Source organism: Ctenopharyngodon idella, chromosome 1, assembly GCF_019924925.1.
Source record: "Ctenopharyngodon idella isolate HZGC_01 chromosome 1, HZGC01, whole genome shotgun sequence".
NCBI classification, from domain to species: Eukaryota; Metazoa; Chordata; class Actinopteri; order Cypriniformes; family Xenocyprididae; genus Ctenopharyngodon; species Ctenopharyngodon idella.
This window is the reverse complement of record NC_067220.1, coordinates 15,651,068-15,668,651: the sequence shown is the minus strand read 5'-3', so window position 1 is coordinate 15,668,651 and position 17,584 is coordinate 15,651,068. Positions and strand designations below refer to the sequence as shown.

Here is a 17,584-nt window from a genome sequence, read left to right as displayed (position 1 = left end):
GTGAATACTTAAAATTATGAGAAGAAAAGAAAACTAATTTGAGCACACGTGTGATTCATTTAATTCAGTCTATCACTCATAAAAGCATTTCCTGACTTCTGTGCCCTTATCATGATTTGGTCCTGATGAAATGGTTTGTGGGTAAGTGTTTATGACGTCATTATCTACAATTGTAAGGAGGACCAGACCAGTTTGAACTATTATTAGCCACTAGATGGAGCCATTGAATTTTCATAATTTCATATTCACAGACACTCTCATAGCTTAAGCATATTAGACATTCTGTCTAAACATTTGACAAACTTGTATTTATAGTACTTGACTGAACTTTATTTGACAATTTACACCCACATGTATTTTGAGATAAATATTCATATGATCTACAGATAAAAACAGAGACACAAAACTGTACGCGTTTACTTTTAGACCAGCTGCTTTGAACATTTAAATAATAAAGCTGAATAATACTTTTTTTTCTTTCTTTTTTTTTTTTACATGTTCTTCATAATCTTAACACACATGGAAAATAATTCATGTTAATATTTTCAAGAAAATAATAGATTTTAATAGATGGTGTAAATCATAACACTTATTGAACACTCATTGAAAGCATGCTTGAACTATGCTTTATTGTGATTAGTGCAAAAAGCATGTACAAAAAGCATGCCGTAAGCAGCTATACAGGCCTACAAGCAACAGCTGAGAGTGTTTGAATGAGCAGAAAGAATCACATCTTGGCATAGGGATGTTCAGATGTCAGCAGTCTATAAGAGACTTCAGTGTGGAGGCAGATCTTTCCAGTTTTACTCGTCTCACACTGATGTTTCTCCAGAGAATCTGCCTGAAATAATTTAGAGGGAAGAAGAGAGAACAACCTGAACTAGTGAAATACCACATCAACCTATAAATCTTTGAAATAGTGAATCTTACTGACATCAAGTAATAATAGAATAGTTACCTGAAGAACATTAGCTTTGAGTATCTCAGCACTCAGTTCGGAGCCTAAAAAACATGAAAAGTCTGAAAAATGTCAAAATGATGGCATAGTCTGTCATGTAGATAAAATACAAACACTTTAAACATACATTTGCTTTGTATTCTTGTGCTTTTAAACAGACATTGCAGCACTTTCACAAATTCATAACAAATAAACAGTTTAATATTATGCCCTTTGGTATATTTTTTGTAACTTTATTACTCCTTATTTTAATCATTCAGTTATTAAACTGGATGTTTTTTCACAATGATTGTAATTGTGAGGCCGACAGACACAGTACACACAGATGGAGGACAGGAGTGAGGAGAGGAGAACACACACCGGACACACACTGAACAGCAGCGTCCAGCAGAGAACATAGTATGATACAGGAGTGGGGGATCTGGTGGTGGAGTCAGAGAAAAACACTGCCTCTAAATTAAATACAAGCATAAACATCCAAATGAAGTGTTTTTAACCTACCACCAAGCCTTCCCTTAGGATTACACGCTGTATCTTTTAAGTTGTTTTGTAATAATTACAACCATTAAGCATAGCAACATTCCTCCATGCAGTTTTAAAAGAGGTTAACTGAACCTTTTAAGATCAAATATGTGTTTCTGACAGTGCAAGAGGTTGAAAACTCCTGTAGGTTTTATGAAGATCCTTTGGGGGGTTTTGGCATATTTTAATCAGTTCTTTGTTATTGCCAAAAAAAAAAAAAAAAAAAATCATAGACCTTGGGTTATTGGAGTTTTATGATCTGTTTAAGGACAATGAAATACAATGAGATTATTAATATTCTTTTAATTTTGTGAATGAAAAATATAACAGGTTGAAGTAAGAAATTCTCAAATACCTTAAACCAGGGCTCGTCAACTGCCAAATCTGGCCCTCCAATCATCTCCATCCGGCCCGCGGCACACCAATCTCGCTCCTCCTCTTTTCCTGGCGGTGCGACTAAATTTGGTTAGATAGGTGGCCGCAGTGGCGCCTGCAGCTGTACGGCTATATACGCACTGTTCGTACCATGCAGCATGCCCGCTCCTCCGACTGACCTGAGAAACGTTTTCCGTGCGAATATTTCAGCAGTTATTATGTGTGTTCCGTATTTCTGTCGACTGAACCAGCGATACCTATCATTCATGAATTAATCATTCTTTTGTCTCGATTCTTTCTTTTCCGTGAATTGGCCAAACGCGCTTGCATAACGATCTGAAACGATTTGAATTCGTTCGGACCGCTCTGTCACTGAATCATCTGAAGTCGTTTTTCGGTCATTAACAACAAAACAAATAGCGCTGTTTACTATGAACAGGTAGGCGATGTCGATTGTCCTCCCGCGGTAGAAATCGCGTTCCGCGGGAGGGGAAATGGGAACACGGGGGCACCGCGATGCGTCCGCAAAGGGCACTTTCACTTTCGCGATCAAAGGGGCAGGGGGTCAGACTTGGAATTCTTATTGATTTAAGCAATTTGCATGTGGTTTGGCACGTGTGCAAAAGAATAAGTACAATTGTCTACAATTTGCACAATATTTAAATGCACATGGCTTGTCGATCAAAACTGACGTGTTGATTCTCAGTGAAACTGTTAAACTCTTCACAACTTCTAAACATTCTTTCATCGTGTGAGCCTTCGCATGCAAAATGATTCATTCAGTTATCAATATTCCATAAATACCTATGACATGGAATGTGTGTAATGTCTGCTGAATTGGCAAAAGGCCTGCGATTATAATGCAATAGAATAACAATCTTACCAATCAACCAATCAAGTTCTGAAGCATACAGTCGGATATATAAGGAGTTTGACCAGCACAACATGGAGGAACGTCTAAATCCCTAAAGAGCAACAGCAGTTTATTTTTGTAGAAATGTGTTACATATCAACTGAAAATTCAGTTGCTTGTTGTGAAAGAGCAATAGTAAGATAGATAAAATGAATAAGAAACTGTGAATTTTCAGTTTACATGTAACATGTTGAAAATACATGTACTTTATGAATACATACTGCTATAGCTACTGCTTTTTAGGGTTGTGACATTCCTCCATGTTCAAAAATGGTAGTGATTGTGCTGGGCAAACTCCATATGATTCCAAACTTGATCGGTTTATTAGTAAGATTGTGATTCCTATTTCATTACAATGGCAGGCTAATTTAGCAGACCTTCCAGGCCTATCTGACAGATTTTGAAAACTGAATGGATCATTTTGCATGTGAAGGCTCACATAATGAAAGAATGTTTAGAAGTTGTGAAGAATTTAACCATTTCACTGAGAATCAACTCATCAGTCTAGACCAGCCATGTGCATTTAGATACTGTGCAAATTGTAGACAATTGTACTTTTGCTTAAATCAATAAGAAATCCAAATCTGATGTGAACAAGAAACTAATTGTTCAGACATCTAAACTTATTGTTTGGAGAGAAAAAAAAAAAAAAAGAAGTCTCAATTAAGAATTGAGCCAAAGTGATTGAGAAAAACTGTAATGAGAAATGATTGACTGCACCTGAAAGGTTCAGAGTATTAGCCACTAGATGGAGACATTGAGTTTTGCTTTCCTTTTATAATTATTTCTTATCCAATTGACTGTTTTTAAATTAATCAATACGAAATGATGTCTTTGTTTAATGCTGCACAGAAATATAAACTGGATTAATGCTATGAAATCTGTTCAAATTATGAAGTGAAACATGAAATTATAAATAAAAATATGAAATAATAAATTGTAAAATAAACAGCTGTCACGACAACAGCAACTATCTCTTCACTCATTTTTATTTATTTTTTATTTATTTGATTGTTGTAATGCAACAAAACTTATTTGGTCCAAAAAATACTGTTTATTTTTGTTTTATACTTTATTACATGTGTGCATTAGCTTTATGCACATGGAATAGATCATATTTTAATTCTACTGAAAACTATTTGTGGTTCTGTCAATTTGTGCATTTCTGTTGATAGAGTCCAGTGGAAACATTTGTAGTTGGTACTTATAGCTGCACACAAGAAGAGAGAAAAAGAAAAAAGAAAGAATGAGCGGTATAACGTACACAGGAAACCCAACATCCTGTTGATAGGTGTGAGAACAGAGAATGTAAAGTTTAATCTTATTTTTCTCGTCCCTTTTAAGACAAAGAAAGTAATTATGATTCTGGACTGAAAAGGAAAACAGATCTGCATTTAAGTTGTTGTCACTCACTTTAAATGTTTTACTGATCAGTCTAAATTTAGCTTTTATACCACAGAAGGACATATTGACAAAAAAACAAACTGGCTAATAAACAGTTATTATTTGTAATTAGTTATTATTGTTTTTGTTTATTTTGTTTAATCCAATAAAAGATTTCAAATTAATGTTGTTTTTAAAAAACAATGTTATTTCATTACGAAAATATAATTTGCAACCAGAAAATGTGCAAATAAAATGTTACTTTGTTTTTTTTTATTTCGTTAGTATTTTATTTGAAAATATGAAATATTTTATATTTGTGTATCATGCATAACTGTATATGTAAATACAATTATAAAGAAAAATGTGCTGCAAGTTTGTTTGTGCATGTGAACTAAATGTGGCGAAAGCGTTCAGAAATCATAGTTGACGTTGCTGAGTACAAAAAGAGAGCAATAAAAAGCAGCAAATTTTCAGTAAGTTGTTTAAACTGAGCAGTAGAATCACATCTTGGCATAGGGATATGAAGATGTCAGCAGTCTATAACAGACTTCAGTGTGGAGGCAGATCTTTCCAGTTTTACTCATCTCACACTGATGTTTCTCTGTAGGATCCCCCTGAAATGAATAGGAGATGCACATGAAACAAACTAAACTATTGTCTTTGGCATGGCAAAGCTTAAAAAACAAGTAACAATATACAGTAGATACATTTTCCTTAAAACAAGTAGCAATATAGATACCTTAATAACATTTGCAGTGAGTATCTCTGCATTCTGCTCAGAATCTAAAGATCAAATGAAAATATGACAGTACAGTGAGAAAATAATGCAAGTCTGAACATAGTAACTTTAAGCATGTATGTGCTCTTAAATACATAAAAATGTTTGTACCATGTAAACACAACACAAACACAAATGCTACTGTATCATTCTAATACAGTTTAGTCATTTTTTACTATAAACAACATTAAATATGTGAAACAGTTCAGAATCAGCTTCTCAAAAAAGCTCACATTAAGGCAGCTACACAATAACAGTTTTGGTAACACTTAATTTTACAATGTAGTTGTTACACGTTACATGTAGTTACTATAGTAATAGCAGTAAGTTATGCATAATTACATGCAACTAAACCAAACCCTAATCCTAACCCTATAGTAAGTACATGTTGTTAATTTAGTAACACTTTAGTATAGGAACACATATAAACTATTAACTATGACTTTTCCCTCAATAAACTCCTAATTTACTGCTTACTAACAGTTAGTAAGGTAGTTGCTAAGTTTAGGTATTGGGTAGGATTAAGAATGTAGAATATGGTCATGCAGAATAAGGCATTAATATGTGCTTAATAAATACTAATAAACAGCCAATATCCTAGTAATATGCATGCTAATAAGCAACTAGTTAAAAGACCCTAAAATAAAGTGTTACCATTAATTTTTCTCAGAACTTAAATGTATACCTAGATTGAAAAGTTTGTAGACAAAATTTATGTTGGCTTGAGAAAGCCTAGCCAGAAAGTTTGAAGTAGTTTTAAAAGCTTGAAGTTTGAAGGTTTTCAGTTTGGAGTAACGTTAGTTTTAAAAGTTTGAAGGTTTTAAGGCCATGCTGTTTGCTATGATGTTCTGGGTGGTTTCAAGGCAGTTGCTACAAGGTTGCTATGATGTTCTGGGTGGTTGCTAGGGTATTGCTATGTGGTTGCTAGGGTGTTCTAGACAGTTGCTAGGGTGCTGCTATGTGGTTGCTTTGGTGTTCTGTGTGGTTGCTGGGTGGTTGTTAGGGTGATCTGGATGGTTGCTAGTGTGTTGCTATGTGGTTGATAAGGTATTTAGGATGGTTGCTAGGGTGTTGCTTTGCGGTTTCTAGGGTATTCTGGGTGGTTGCTATACAGTTGCTATGGTACTCGAGGTGGTTCCTAGGGTGTTGTTATTTGGTTGCTATGGTATTCTGGGTGGTTGCTAGGGTGTTACTATGTGGTGGATAGGGTACTCAAGGTGGTTGCTAGGTTGCTGCTATGCAGTTGCTAGGGTACTTGGGGTGGTTACTTGGGTGTTGCTATGCGTTTGCTAGGGTTTCTGGGTGGTTGCTAGGGTGTTGCTCTGCGGTTGCAAGGGTATTCTAGGTGGTTGCTAGGGTGTTGCTATGCAGTTGCTAAGGTACTCAGGGTGGTTGCTAGAGTGTAGATAAATAGATAAATGGATTTCTAATTTATAATTTGTTTGCAGCTTTGATCGCTGACCAAAGACATTAGGTTTTATATTGAGAACATCATAATGAAAGTTGTCAAGGAAATGAACAGTGAACGAGATACCTGCAGTTTTCCTCTGACAGAGGCAGTACACACAGATGGAGGACAGGAGTGAGGAGAGGAGAACACACACCGGACACACACTGAACAGCAGCGTCCAGCAGAGAACACAGTCTGATACACGAGGAGTGGAGGTAATGTTCAAGGGTCCAGAACTTATTTGCTCTATATAAATCAAACAAAAAAAGATATACAAAAAAAAATTCTACACATCTTCACAGAGAAAGGTAAAGTTCACCAGAATTACACAAGCAATAATGTAATAATAACTATAGCAGAATGTTTTCTTACCTGCAAGAGAGAGATGAGTTGTTCGGTTTCCATAATAGTACACTTTAGTTGAGTAGATGATGCCTTTTTCATCCTTATGTACCTTATTCTCTACTTCTGCACAGTAATACAGTCCCAGATCAGAGACACTGATGTTAGTAATATGTAGATCATAAGAATTACTGGAGCGGTTGTAGACAGAGCTGAAACGCTGAAATGTGTTCTGGAGCCGTTTTGTATGATCCATTTCGAGAGAGGGTTGATTTTCATGAGAGCAGTTTCTTATCCATACAAAGAGGAAACCAAGAGTTAAAGAGCGATCACAGTAGAGAGTGATGTTGTCTCCAGGTCTGACTTTCATCTCCACTTCTGCTCCATAGATTCTGTTCTGACTGAAGAACAAAACACCTGTAAAAGAGCAAAATAACTTAAATTTGAAATATGTATTAACATACAAAAATATTCACAGTAATATTGACATTTACATTCGAAAAATTCTCAAAACAGCTGAAAACTTTCTCAAACCCATCTTTTCTTACACATGAGTGTGACGAGAGCAAGTCTTGACCTCTCCATCTCTGTGAGTGACTGTGAGTAACTGACACTGGTGAGGGTCTTACAGACGTCAGCTCTCATCTGATTGGTTCACATCAATGGAAAATCTTTTCTAAAATGTCTCACGTCACAGAGGGGTTGGTCAATAAATTAGATTATCATGTGTAGGTACAAAGAGCAGTATTAACCAATCATTGGTTACCCTAATTTGCTCTGATTGGTTTACAAAAACAGAAATCATCATCAAGCAGATATGAAGAGGGGGAAATACTTTGTCTGATACATGATAGTTATGTTTAGCATCAAATAATTTTGATTCATACATGCAGATAATCATCTTCACTTGAGAAATTTTGTGCTTTACATTTCAATTGGTCAATATTTTTTTTTAATCAAAGTTCAGCTGTAAAATTCATAATGTTCTCTGTTGTAGTGGGTACAAACCAGCAACGTGTAAACATGTCAAAACAGGAAACCACAACTCTTATATTCAGACCACCTTCGCATTTGCTGCTGTGACATGTCGTCAAACTCTCACTTCACATCTCTTACTTGATCACTGGTCAACAAGCACAAATGTTTCCATTAGACTATGTGTGGTTTTGTGAGTTGGTTAGAGTTTACACATTTGCGCGAAGGAAGCTTGCTCAGTTTGTCTATACTGTGGTTATACTGACACTGACAGCAGTCCATTGAGCTGAAATTAGCTGCATTATATTCTAAAACAGAAACAGTAACACATGTGAAGATCAATACTTCATATGATAAATCAACTACACAAAATTAAAGTTAGCATGAAACAGAAGTTGTGATCATCTTCCCTATTGTGACGTACTTCCAAGTGAAATATCTTCACAAACAAGAAAAACGTAGGAAATGTGGGACTTGATTTTGTAAATATGAAATAAATATTGTTAAAGGCGCTAATGCACATGTGGCTTTTCCTAATACTTACTCAAACATAAAGTAGAACCACATATACTTCATCTTTCAGAATGAACATGTCTGTTGTTCAGTGCGTTCAGCAGTGGGAGCTGTCCAATGTGCTGAATTTATACTGGTCCTCTGTAGGTCACTAGATGGAGTGAAACTGTTACTCAAGTTAAAACGCTGCTTCTATTTTGACAGCAGCTCTTTCAACCCCTACAGCACTGAATGTATAAGATCACTGTCCTCTACACTCCTTCTCTTTCAGGCTTTCGAGTGTCTTTTTCCATTATATCTTTATCCAAGACTGAATCAGAGATTCCCAGATCAGGTCAGTTAATCTTTTCTGTGTTTGAGATGAATGTGAATGGTATATTTAGAACAGCTGTTAGGAATCAAACGCAGACATGGTTATTTCAGATATGACAATGAGACACCTTATACAAGAATGTATGGCTGTGTTCATGTGATTATCTAACTAATGACAGTCCTGTAATATTATTTCCCATCAGAGCTAAAGCACACAGTGACAGCAGAGGAGTAAAGTGTTGCCAAGCCTGACAACATGTAATTGCCTGTTATTTCATCTCTTTTTTTGTATTATGCATGTATGTCTTTTGCAACACTGTCATAAAATGCTAACATTAACATGTCCAAAGACTGCAAAGTGTATAAACTGGGCATTATAATGACAACATGGCGAATGTAGTACATCTGTTTTACTTTCATATTACACACGTTCATACTAAACAGAATGTACAAAGTAAGTTCTTGTTCAAAATAAGTACCTGCTCAAGAGAGTATGTGGACGCAGCCACAGTTTCAATGCAATGAAAAATGGACTCCCGACTGATCACTCAATGATTCATTCAAGATGGTGGATCTTTAATGTCATATATTTTATGCAGTGTTATTTTATTATTGATATACTATTATAGTTTTTGTTAATATTTTAAATTAAATTGTATTGTTATTTTCTGTTTTGTTATTTGTATTAGTTTTGTTAGTTTAAACGTTTTTATTTATTTATTTATTTTAGTTGATCTAGTTATTTTAGAACTTTGACTTAAACTAAATGACACTGAAAAATGTTATATATATATATATATATATATATATATATATATATATATATATATATATTAATTTTTATTTCAGTTAGCGATTAATTTATCTTATGTAATGGAAAAATTTTTATGGTTTTAGTTTTGGTTAATAATAGTTTAATAGTTAATAATAACCCTGATTTTGGTTCCAAATTCTTGAAAATTCATTGCAGGAGATATTGTGCAGATGAGATACTTTAGTTATAGAATAAATAAATGATTGAATGGACTTAATGGTCTAAATGTCTCGTTATCACCCACACCTTATTTGCCCTTTTAATTCAACTACAAACAGAGTTACTGCGATAACCCTCTAATAACTCTATAATCCAGTTTTCTCTGTCAGACTTGCATTTCTGCAAAGTGTGGAATGGATTTTTTTGTTGAACTGGACAGTAAAACATTGTTGTAGAAATTCCATGAGCGCCACCTACTGGCCATAGAGAGTGTCTATGACTTTTTGCCATTTCTTTTTATAGGGCCAGAAACGCACACATACATACCCAATAAACAACAATAATAATAAATGAATATGTTCCTCCTATATATGTTCTTTTGCCACTTATCTTTAATATATCTTTAATGAATTGCCAAACACAGTTAAGGACACTCAATCAACTGAATCACAACATGAATTGATATGACACATTTATTTGCTATATGACCTTCACATAAAAATGTGCTTTAAAATATTAGTCAGATGAATGTGGAGTGTAACAAGCATTTAAATTGTTTTAGATATTTTGCAAAAAGCAAATCCACACTGCCCCCCTCAGGCCACTAATAAAACTAAACACAATTACAGCTCTGAACACCATGAGTCTCTTTCAGACACAACAGATCATGGTCAAGTAAAAATATACATTGCCATACTATAAACATCACCCAGAACTGCTCAGTTTCCCACATTCTTCAAAATATCTTCCTTCGTGTTCAGCAGAACAAAGAAATTCATACAGGTTTGGAACAACTTGAGGGGGAGTAAATGATGACAGAATTTACATTTTTGGGTGAACTATCACTTAAAATGGCATGACACTGATATCTTCAGCATCATTTGAACATCATTTGAGTGGTCATGTGAGATGCATTGCTAAAGTAAAAATGAAAGCAAATAAAACTGAAACCCGCTTTGTGCTTCATTCTGAGAGATGCAGTAAATGTGATACTTCCTCGTCCATCAGAGAGTCTAAAGAAAGACTGCCGCTGTAAATCAAGCTTTTGCTGACATTGCATGTACACAAACCAATTTCACCACAAACTCACCACTTAAGCATATATTCTTACTTCTGTCTCATGTTCACACAAACACTGAACTGAATGGAAACATTTGTGGTTAAGACTGTTATCTCTTTAACTGGAAACAAAGCAAGACCCTTCCTCAAGAAAAGACACAGACAGTGCACTTCAGTAAAACTCCTTTGAAGAACAACTCTATTCTTTAAATAGAGTTTAGTGCTTTAAATATTTAAATTTGTTTTGATTTCAATTAGATTTTAACTGTTCAAAAGAATTAAAAGCACAAATAGAAAAAAATGCAGACCTAACATGCACCAGTTCAACGAAAAATAAGAAAACAAGAGAAAAAACAAGAATATATCTTACTACAGAGAAGCAACTAAAGCGGGCATTTCTCTTTTAACTTTACAGTAGTTATATGATAGATAGTTTTAAGATATGATAAATAATTTGCCTGTTTGCTAACTGTTATCCAACCACACTAACCTACTTAGCAAGCACAGAATGCTTTATTCACCATGGAGTATGTTTTGGGAAAAATTAATGAGGCTGACTGTAAAAATGAGTCAAATAAACATTGCAATCATCCAGTTTAAGAGAAATGCAAATACGTTAAACAAAACAGGAAACCCAGTTCTACATCCTGTCATTCAGGTCATCACTGTGTGTCCACAAAGACTTTAAAAAACACTTTCAATAGAGGAAAACAACATTGGGGGGTTGTTAAAATATCCAGTCACTTTTTATATTAGGTGTCTTTATTTACTTACATTTAAAAATAAATAAATAAATTTAAAAAAAAAGGTAAAATGTTTAGCCGTCTTCATTTCATATTAAAAACACTTTTGCTTCTTTTGAGGTGGGATTCAGGTAAGTTTAGGGATAGGTTTCATGGTTTGGGTAGGTTTAAGGGTGGGTTAACATGGCTGGGAAGGCTCAACGATGTAAATATAGACGTAATTATTTACAAAAATTAGCTGTAATTACATGCATGTATTTTTAAATATAAGTACAATGTAAAAACGTCTCGGTTATGTATATAACTTTAGTTCCCTGAATAGGGAACGAGACGCTGCGTAGTCGCTATGGGAATGCCTCTGCGTGATGTCGTCATGAAGCACATATGAAATCTGTCCAATCAGGAGACGGAACGTCATAGGCGGGTGACGTCACTGACCAGGAACTATAAAGCCAGCCCGAAAACACTCTCATTCAGCTTCTGAAATACTGAAGCAAGTCGCTTACGGGCATGACGGGAGTATGGCAGGGCAACGCAGCATCTCGTTCCCTATTCAGGGAACTAAGGTTATATACATAACCAAGACGTTCCTTTTCAAGGGAACTCGTGCTGTGTAGTCGCTATGGGAATGAAATCCCAACGTCGCCATACGAGCAAGTGACCGTTCGTGTGAGGCCTCAGCGCTCAACTCACAGAAACACCTGCGCCCCTGGAGTGGAGCCGAGGTCTAATTCTTAAATCCTCACGAATGTATGCGGTGAGGACCAGCCTGCCACATCACAAACATCATTTAGGGAAACCCCTGAGATTAAAGCCTTAGAGGCAGCCATACTCCTAGTTGAATGAGCCCGGACGGCCAAGGGTGAAGGCTGTCCAACTGACTCATAGGCAAGTGAGATGGCCTCGACCACCCACTCGCTCATTCTCTGCTTGGATGCAGGGAGACCCTTCCTAGGTGCTCCAAAACATACAAATAGCTGATCAGCTTTTCTCCAAATGGCAGCTCTGTGGACATATGCATCCAGCGCCCTCACCGGGCACAGCAGATTTAGCTTTTCCTGGTCCGAGGACGTAAATGGAGGAGGACAGAAGGCCTGCAGCACAATAGGTCTCACAGGATTAGTGAGGACCTTAGGTATGTATCCCGGTCTGGGATGAAGGAAAGCCTTAACATTACCAGGCGCAAATTCGAGGCACGATGGAGATACCGACGGGGCCTGAATGTCTCCAATTCTCTTGAGAGACGTAATAGTGAGAAGAAACACTGTCTTAAGTGTTAAGAATTTTTCTGGGACCTCCTCGATGGGCTCAAAGGGGGCCATAGAAAGGCCTTGCAACACAATGGCCAAATCCCAAGCCGGTACTCTCGTGCGAGCTGCGGGTCTCAACCTCAAAGTGCCACGGAGGAAACGAGTGATAAGTGGGTGTCTCCCCAAAGATACCCCACTCAAAGGAGCATGGTAAGCAGCTAAGGCCGCCACGTACACCTTCAGTGTGGAGGGGGATAACCCTGAAGAAAATCTATCCTGCAGGAACTCCAGTACTGCGCTAACCGAGCAGTTAACAGGATCCCACTGGTGATTTTCACACCAAGAAGTGAATAATCTCCACTTCAAAGAGTAGAGTTTCCTCGTGGAGGGAGCTCTAGATTGGAGAATGGTCTCAACAACCTCGGTTGAGAGACCGGAACCTATGAGCTGTGCCCCCTCAGAGGCCACGCCCGCAGCTTCAGGGGTGCAATATCAGACCGCCCCGCCTGAGAGAGAAGGTCCCTCCTGATCGGAATCACCATCGGAGACCCGTCGAGAAGGGATACCAGGTCCGAAAACCATACTTGAGCCGGCCAGAACGGGGCTACTAACAACAGACGGGCCCCGTCCCGGCGCACTCTCTCCCACCCAGCAGCCGAAGGGACTTGGGCACGACGAGGAAGAAATTGCTGCATAGCAGCAGCCTGCTTCCTCGCCTCCTGAAACCTCTCGGTGACAGATGTGATAGCGTCACCAAAGAGGCCAGATGGATTCAGTGGGGCATCCTAGAGAAACGTCTTGTCACGATCTTTAATGTCAGACAGATTTAGCCAGAGGTGGCGCTCCATAGCCACCAGGGCTGCCATAGTGCGGCCGATTGACTTGGCCATCTCCTTGGTGGCACGGAGCGCTAAATCTGCTGATTGACGCAACTCATGGATGAAATCAGCCCCCACTTCCTCACTATCGCCCAAGTCTTTCAGCAGGTCAGCTTGGTATGTTTGAATGATGGCCATAGTGTGTAAGCATGCCGCAGCTTGACCTGCTGCCGAGTACGCTTTGCCCACTAGCGCTGAGGTAGTCTTTAGCGGCTTAGTGGGCAATGTCGGGGCTTTGAGGGACGATGCCGCCTGTGAAGAGAGATGGCTCGCAAGCGTCTCTTCCGCTCTCGGCATCGCCCCATACCCGTGTTTTCTCATACCAACCACGTTACTGTATGTGGAGGTTTGAGGGGAGTAAACACGGGATGACACCGGTCTCTTCCACGATCTCGACACCTCAGTGTGGAGATCGGGAAAAAACGGTAGTGCCTGACATGGAGGTAGAGCAGACCTTGACGATAAGAAGCGTTCATCAAGTTTACTTCCAGTTCTCTGCTCTTGCTTCTCGGCTGGCCAATCGATATTGAGCCTGGCAACAGCACGAGTAAGCACCTCCATGAGCTCCTCGCTCGCGGGAGAGTGAAGTGGCGAGTCTTCAGTCTCTCCCGTTGTCACGCTAACAACGTCCAGCTCCTCAGAACTAGATGCCATTAACGTGACTGTGTTGACCGGAGCGGAAGAAACCGCAACGCGTGCTTCCTGCCTCCGAATCGACACACCGGATGCAGCAGGTGAGGGCAGAGATAAGGCTGGGCCCGTCTCTAACCCTGCTGCTACATCCATTTGCGAACCCCAGGACATGAGACACCGTCCTGCCTCAGCAGAAGCGGGGCCCGTGCCCTGGGGCGCGCGAACCGAGCCACTCTCCTCAAAGAGGGCTCGGCGGGAGCGCAGCGTCCTCATAGGAAACTGTTCACAATGCACACAGGCAGCCCCCTCGAGAGCTGCCTGGGCATGCTGCGCTCCCAAACAGACAACACAAAGATCGTGTGTATCCCCACCCGTAATAAAACGAGGGCAGGGATGAACACACTTTCTAAACTGCTGCTGCTGTTCACTCGCCATAATATCGATCTTTGAACTCAAATGATGGTAGACAGACAACAATAAATAAGACAGACAAGATACACGTAGCGCTTGCTGAAGACACAGAAGCTGAATGAGAGTGTTTTCGGGCTGGCTTTATAGTTCCTGGTCAGTGAAGTCACCCGCCTATGTCGTTCCGTCTCCTGATTGGACAGATTTCATACGTGCTTCATGACGACATCACGCAGAGGCGTTCCCATAGCAACTACGCAGCGCGAGTTCCCTTGAAAGGGAACATGTATGTACACAATAAGGACATTGTATCAAATTATTAATTTAAATATTAGTAGTTAAAGACACTTATAAAGTGGGACCAAGTATCCAAGTATGGAATTACATGTCTTTTACATGTAATTCTAATGGTACAAAGTCCTCTACCTTGCATCAATGTTACATGATAATGACCCTTATCATATTTGGAAAGTTTCAGAAAGCACCTCAGTTCTATTTTAGTTCTATTCTCTGGCTGTTCTGACCTGAGCATATGTACTGAAGTCTGAACTCTGCACTCGCTTTGTCTTACGTTGTTTTTGTCTCCTGGTTTTCACATCTAAAGATGCATAACACACCTCTTCATCCTCACCCTGAATGAAAGAAAATTCATGAATTAATGAAGCTGCTTTCTGAAACTTGCATATATTATATTTAAATGTCATTAATGAACATGTGTGTTTGCATTGTTCATACCTCAATGGTATTTCTACCTTTCGAAATGTCTTTTTGATCTGTCGCAGCATCTACAATGGATTGTTTAAATTAGAACATCACATACATAAATGAGTTTATGCAATGGTTCAGTGTGTTACATTTCAATTTCTACATTACCATCAAATTTTGTTTGCAGCTTTGCTTATCCAAAGTACTCTAATTGACAAAGCTGTTTATCTGTATATTAAATTAAATCTGTGGTATTGCAAAAGAAGAGTGTGAAATAGTGAATATTTACTTGTAGTTTTCCTCTGACAGAGGCAGTACAAACAGATGGAGGAGAGGAGAACACACACTGGACACACACTGAACAGCAGCGTCCAGCAGAGAACACAGTCTGATGCATGAGGAGTGGAGGTGATGTTCAGTCCAGAACATGAAGTTACTTGCTCTATATAAAATAAACATAAACATATCAATGAATGTCATTATATTATTATTATTATTATTATTATGCTCATATTTCTTCTTCATTGAGAGGGGTGGATTATCAATGAATGCCCATAAAACATATTATTGTTCTGTTCATCTTGCTTCTTCAGTGAGGAAACTGCTCCAGAATTACACAAGCAATGATATAATAATAACTAGCATAAATTTTTTCTTACCTGCAAAAGAGAGACGAGTTGTTCGGTTTCCATAATAGTGCATTTTAGTTGAGTAGATGATGCCGTTTTCATCCTTATGTATCTTATTTTCTAATTCTGCACAGTAATACAGTCCCAGATCAGAGACACTGATGTTAGTAATATGTAGATCATAAGAATTACTGGAGCGGTTGTGGATAAAGTTGTAACGCTGAAATGTCTCCAGGTCCAATTTTATTAAATTCATTTCCAGAGAGGGTTGATTTTCATGAGAGCAGTTTCTTATCCATACAAAGTTAATACCAAGAGTTACAGAGCAATCACAGTAGAGAGTGATGTTGTCTCCTGGTCTGACTTTCATCTCCACTTCTGCTCCATAGATTCTGTTCTGACTGAACAACAAAACACCTGTAAAAGAGCAAAATAACTTAATAAAGCACTTAAATTTGAAATACCATACAAAAATATTCACTGTAATATTGACATTTACATTCAAAAAACTCTCAAAACCATTTTTTTCTTACACGTGAGCGCGACAAGAGCGAGTCTTGACCTCTCCATCTCTGTGAGTGACTGTGAGTAACTGACACTGGTGAGGGTCTTACAGACGTCAGCTCTCATCTGATTGGTTCACGTCAATGGAAAATCTTTTCTAAAATGTTTCACGTCACAGAGGGGTTGGCCAATAAATTAGGTTATCATGTGTATGTACAAAGAGCAGTATTAACCAATCATTGGTTACCCTATAGACTTCTTTGCTCTGATTGGTTAACAAAAACAGAAATCGTCATCAAACAGATATGAAGAGGGGGTAAAAATTTTATTTCTCTGATAGATATGATAGATATGTTTAGTATCAAATCATTTTGATTCATACATGCAGATAATCATCTTCAGTTGAGAAATTTTGTGTTTTACATTTCAGTTGGTCGTCAAAGTTCAGCAATAAAATTCATGATGTTCTCTGTTGTAGTGGGTTCATACCAGCAACGTGTAAACATGTCAAAACAGGAAACCACAACTCTTATATTCAGACCACTTACAGCATACGCCTTCACATTTGCTGCTGTGCCATGTCGTCAAACTCTCACAATCTCTTACTTGATCACTGGTCAACAAGCACAAATGTTTCCATTAGCCTATGTGTGGTTTTGTGTGTTGGTTAGAGTTCACACATTTGCACGAAGGAAGCTTGCTCAGCTTGTCTATACTGTAGTTATACTGACACTGACAGCAGTCCATTGAGCTGAAATTAGCTGCATTATATTCTAAAACAAAAACAGTAACTAATACATAAAATATTTAATATAATAACAGATCAATACATATATGATAAATCAACTATTACACAAAAGTGTGTGATGCTTTTTTACATTTTTTAGGAAATGTAAGGTGGGGCTTGAGTTTGTCCATCAGGAGTTGATTGGGTGGTTGTGGTTTGCTATTGCTGTGATGTCATGTGAGTGACAGGTTGTCCCAGTAAACACGTCATCAGAGAAGAGAAGAGATGTCACTGCAAGAGGAGGGGAAGTTATTTTGATTCAAGATTAATTTAAAAAATAAAATAATATAATGATGTGCATATGGCAGTATGAAAACAACAGGTATTTTATTATTAAAGCAGAGTGAAGTAACGTCCTGTTCCTTTTACAAAGTAGTTTTCAAAGCCCTGACTATTATTGAAGACAAGTTTCCCCATTTTTTTTAGCAAACCTCACAAATAAAGTATACTTTAAATTTACTCTATAAGCAGCTTCTTAAGTATATTACTTA

General features: G+C 37.9%; 2 protein-coding genes across 4 annotated transcripts in view; both read right to left on the bottom strand.

Moving 5' to 3' along the window:
* Positions 1-17,584, bottom strand: part of LOC127518759 (uncharacterized) — an 81,751-nt gene that overhangs the window by 43,214 nt on the left and 20,953 nt on the right. The gene's annotated exons all lie outside the window — the stretch shown is intronic.
* Positions 604-16,411, bottom strand: LOC127518840 (uncharacterized). 3 transcript variants are annotated; one of them, XR_007931681.1, is made up of 6 exons: positions 7,273-7,356; positions 6,755-7,141; positions 6,467-6,628; positions 4,894-4,937; positions 959-4,768; positions 604-841 (listed from the first exon to the last, which is right to left on the bottom strand). XR_007931681.1 is itself a non-coding variant. In XM_051906061.1 (5 exons), the coding sequence occupies exons 1-5, from the start codon at positions 16,370-16,372 to the stop codon at positions 728-730; spliced, it is 744 nt and encodes a 247-aa protein (XP_051762021.1). In that variant the 5' UTR covers positions 16,373-16,411; the 3' UTR covers positions 604-727. The 3 variants fall into 3 exon arrangements, 2 of the variants coding, with proteins under 2 accessions (XP_051762021.1, XP_051762008.1); XM_051906061.1 differs by lacking the exons at positions 4,894-4,937; positions 6,755-7,141; positions 7,273-7,356 and adding exons at positions 15,833-16,219; positions 16,336-16,411 and having other exon boundaries at positions 959-1,002; XM_051906048.1 differs by lacking the exons at positions 604-841; positions 959-4,768; positions 4,894-4,937; ... (1 more) ...; positions 6,755-7,141; positions 7,273-7,356 and adding exons at positions 14,734-15,100; positions 15,204-15,253; positions 15,463-15,615; positions 15,833-16,219; positions 16,336-16,411.

What these genes read in the sequence shown, in the direction of transcription:
- LOC127518840 (XM_051906048.1), bottom strand. Translation starts at nt 16,372, where the DNA reads ATGGAGAGGTCAAGACTCGCTCTTGTCGCGCTCACGT. An exon ending in CGCTCTTGTCGCGCTCACGT is followed by an intron (nt 16,220 to 16,335) that starts GTAAGAAAAAAA and finishes GCTCTTTTACAG; the next exon opens with GTGTTTTGTTGTTCAGTCAG. An exon ending in AACTCGTCTCTCTTTTGCAG is followed by an intron (nt 15,616 to 15,832) that starts GTAAGAAAAAAT and finishes TATTTTATATAG; the next exon opens with AGCAAGTAACTTCATGTTCT.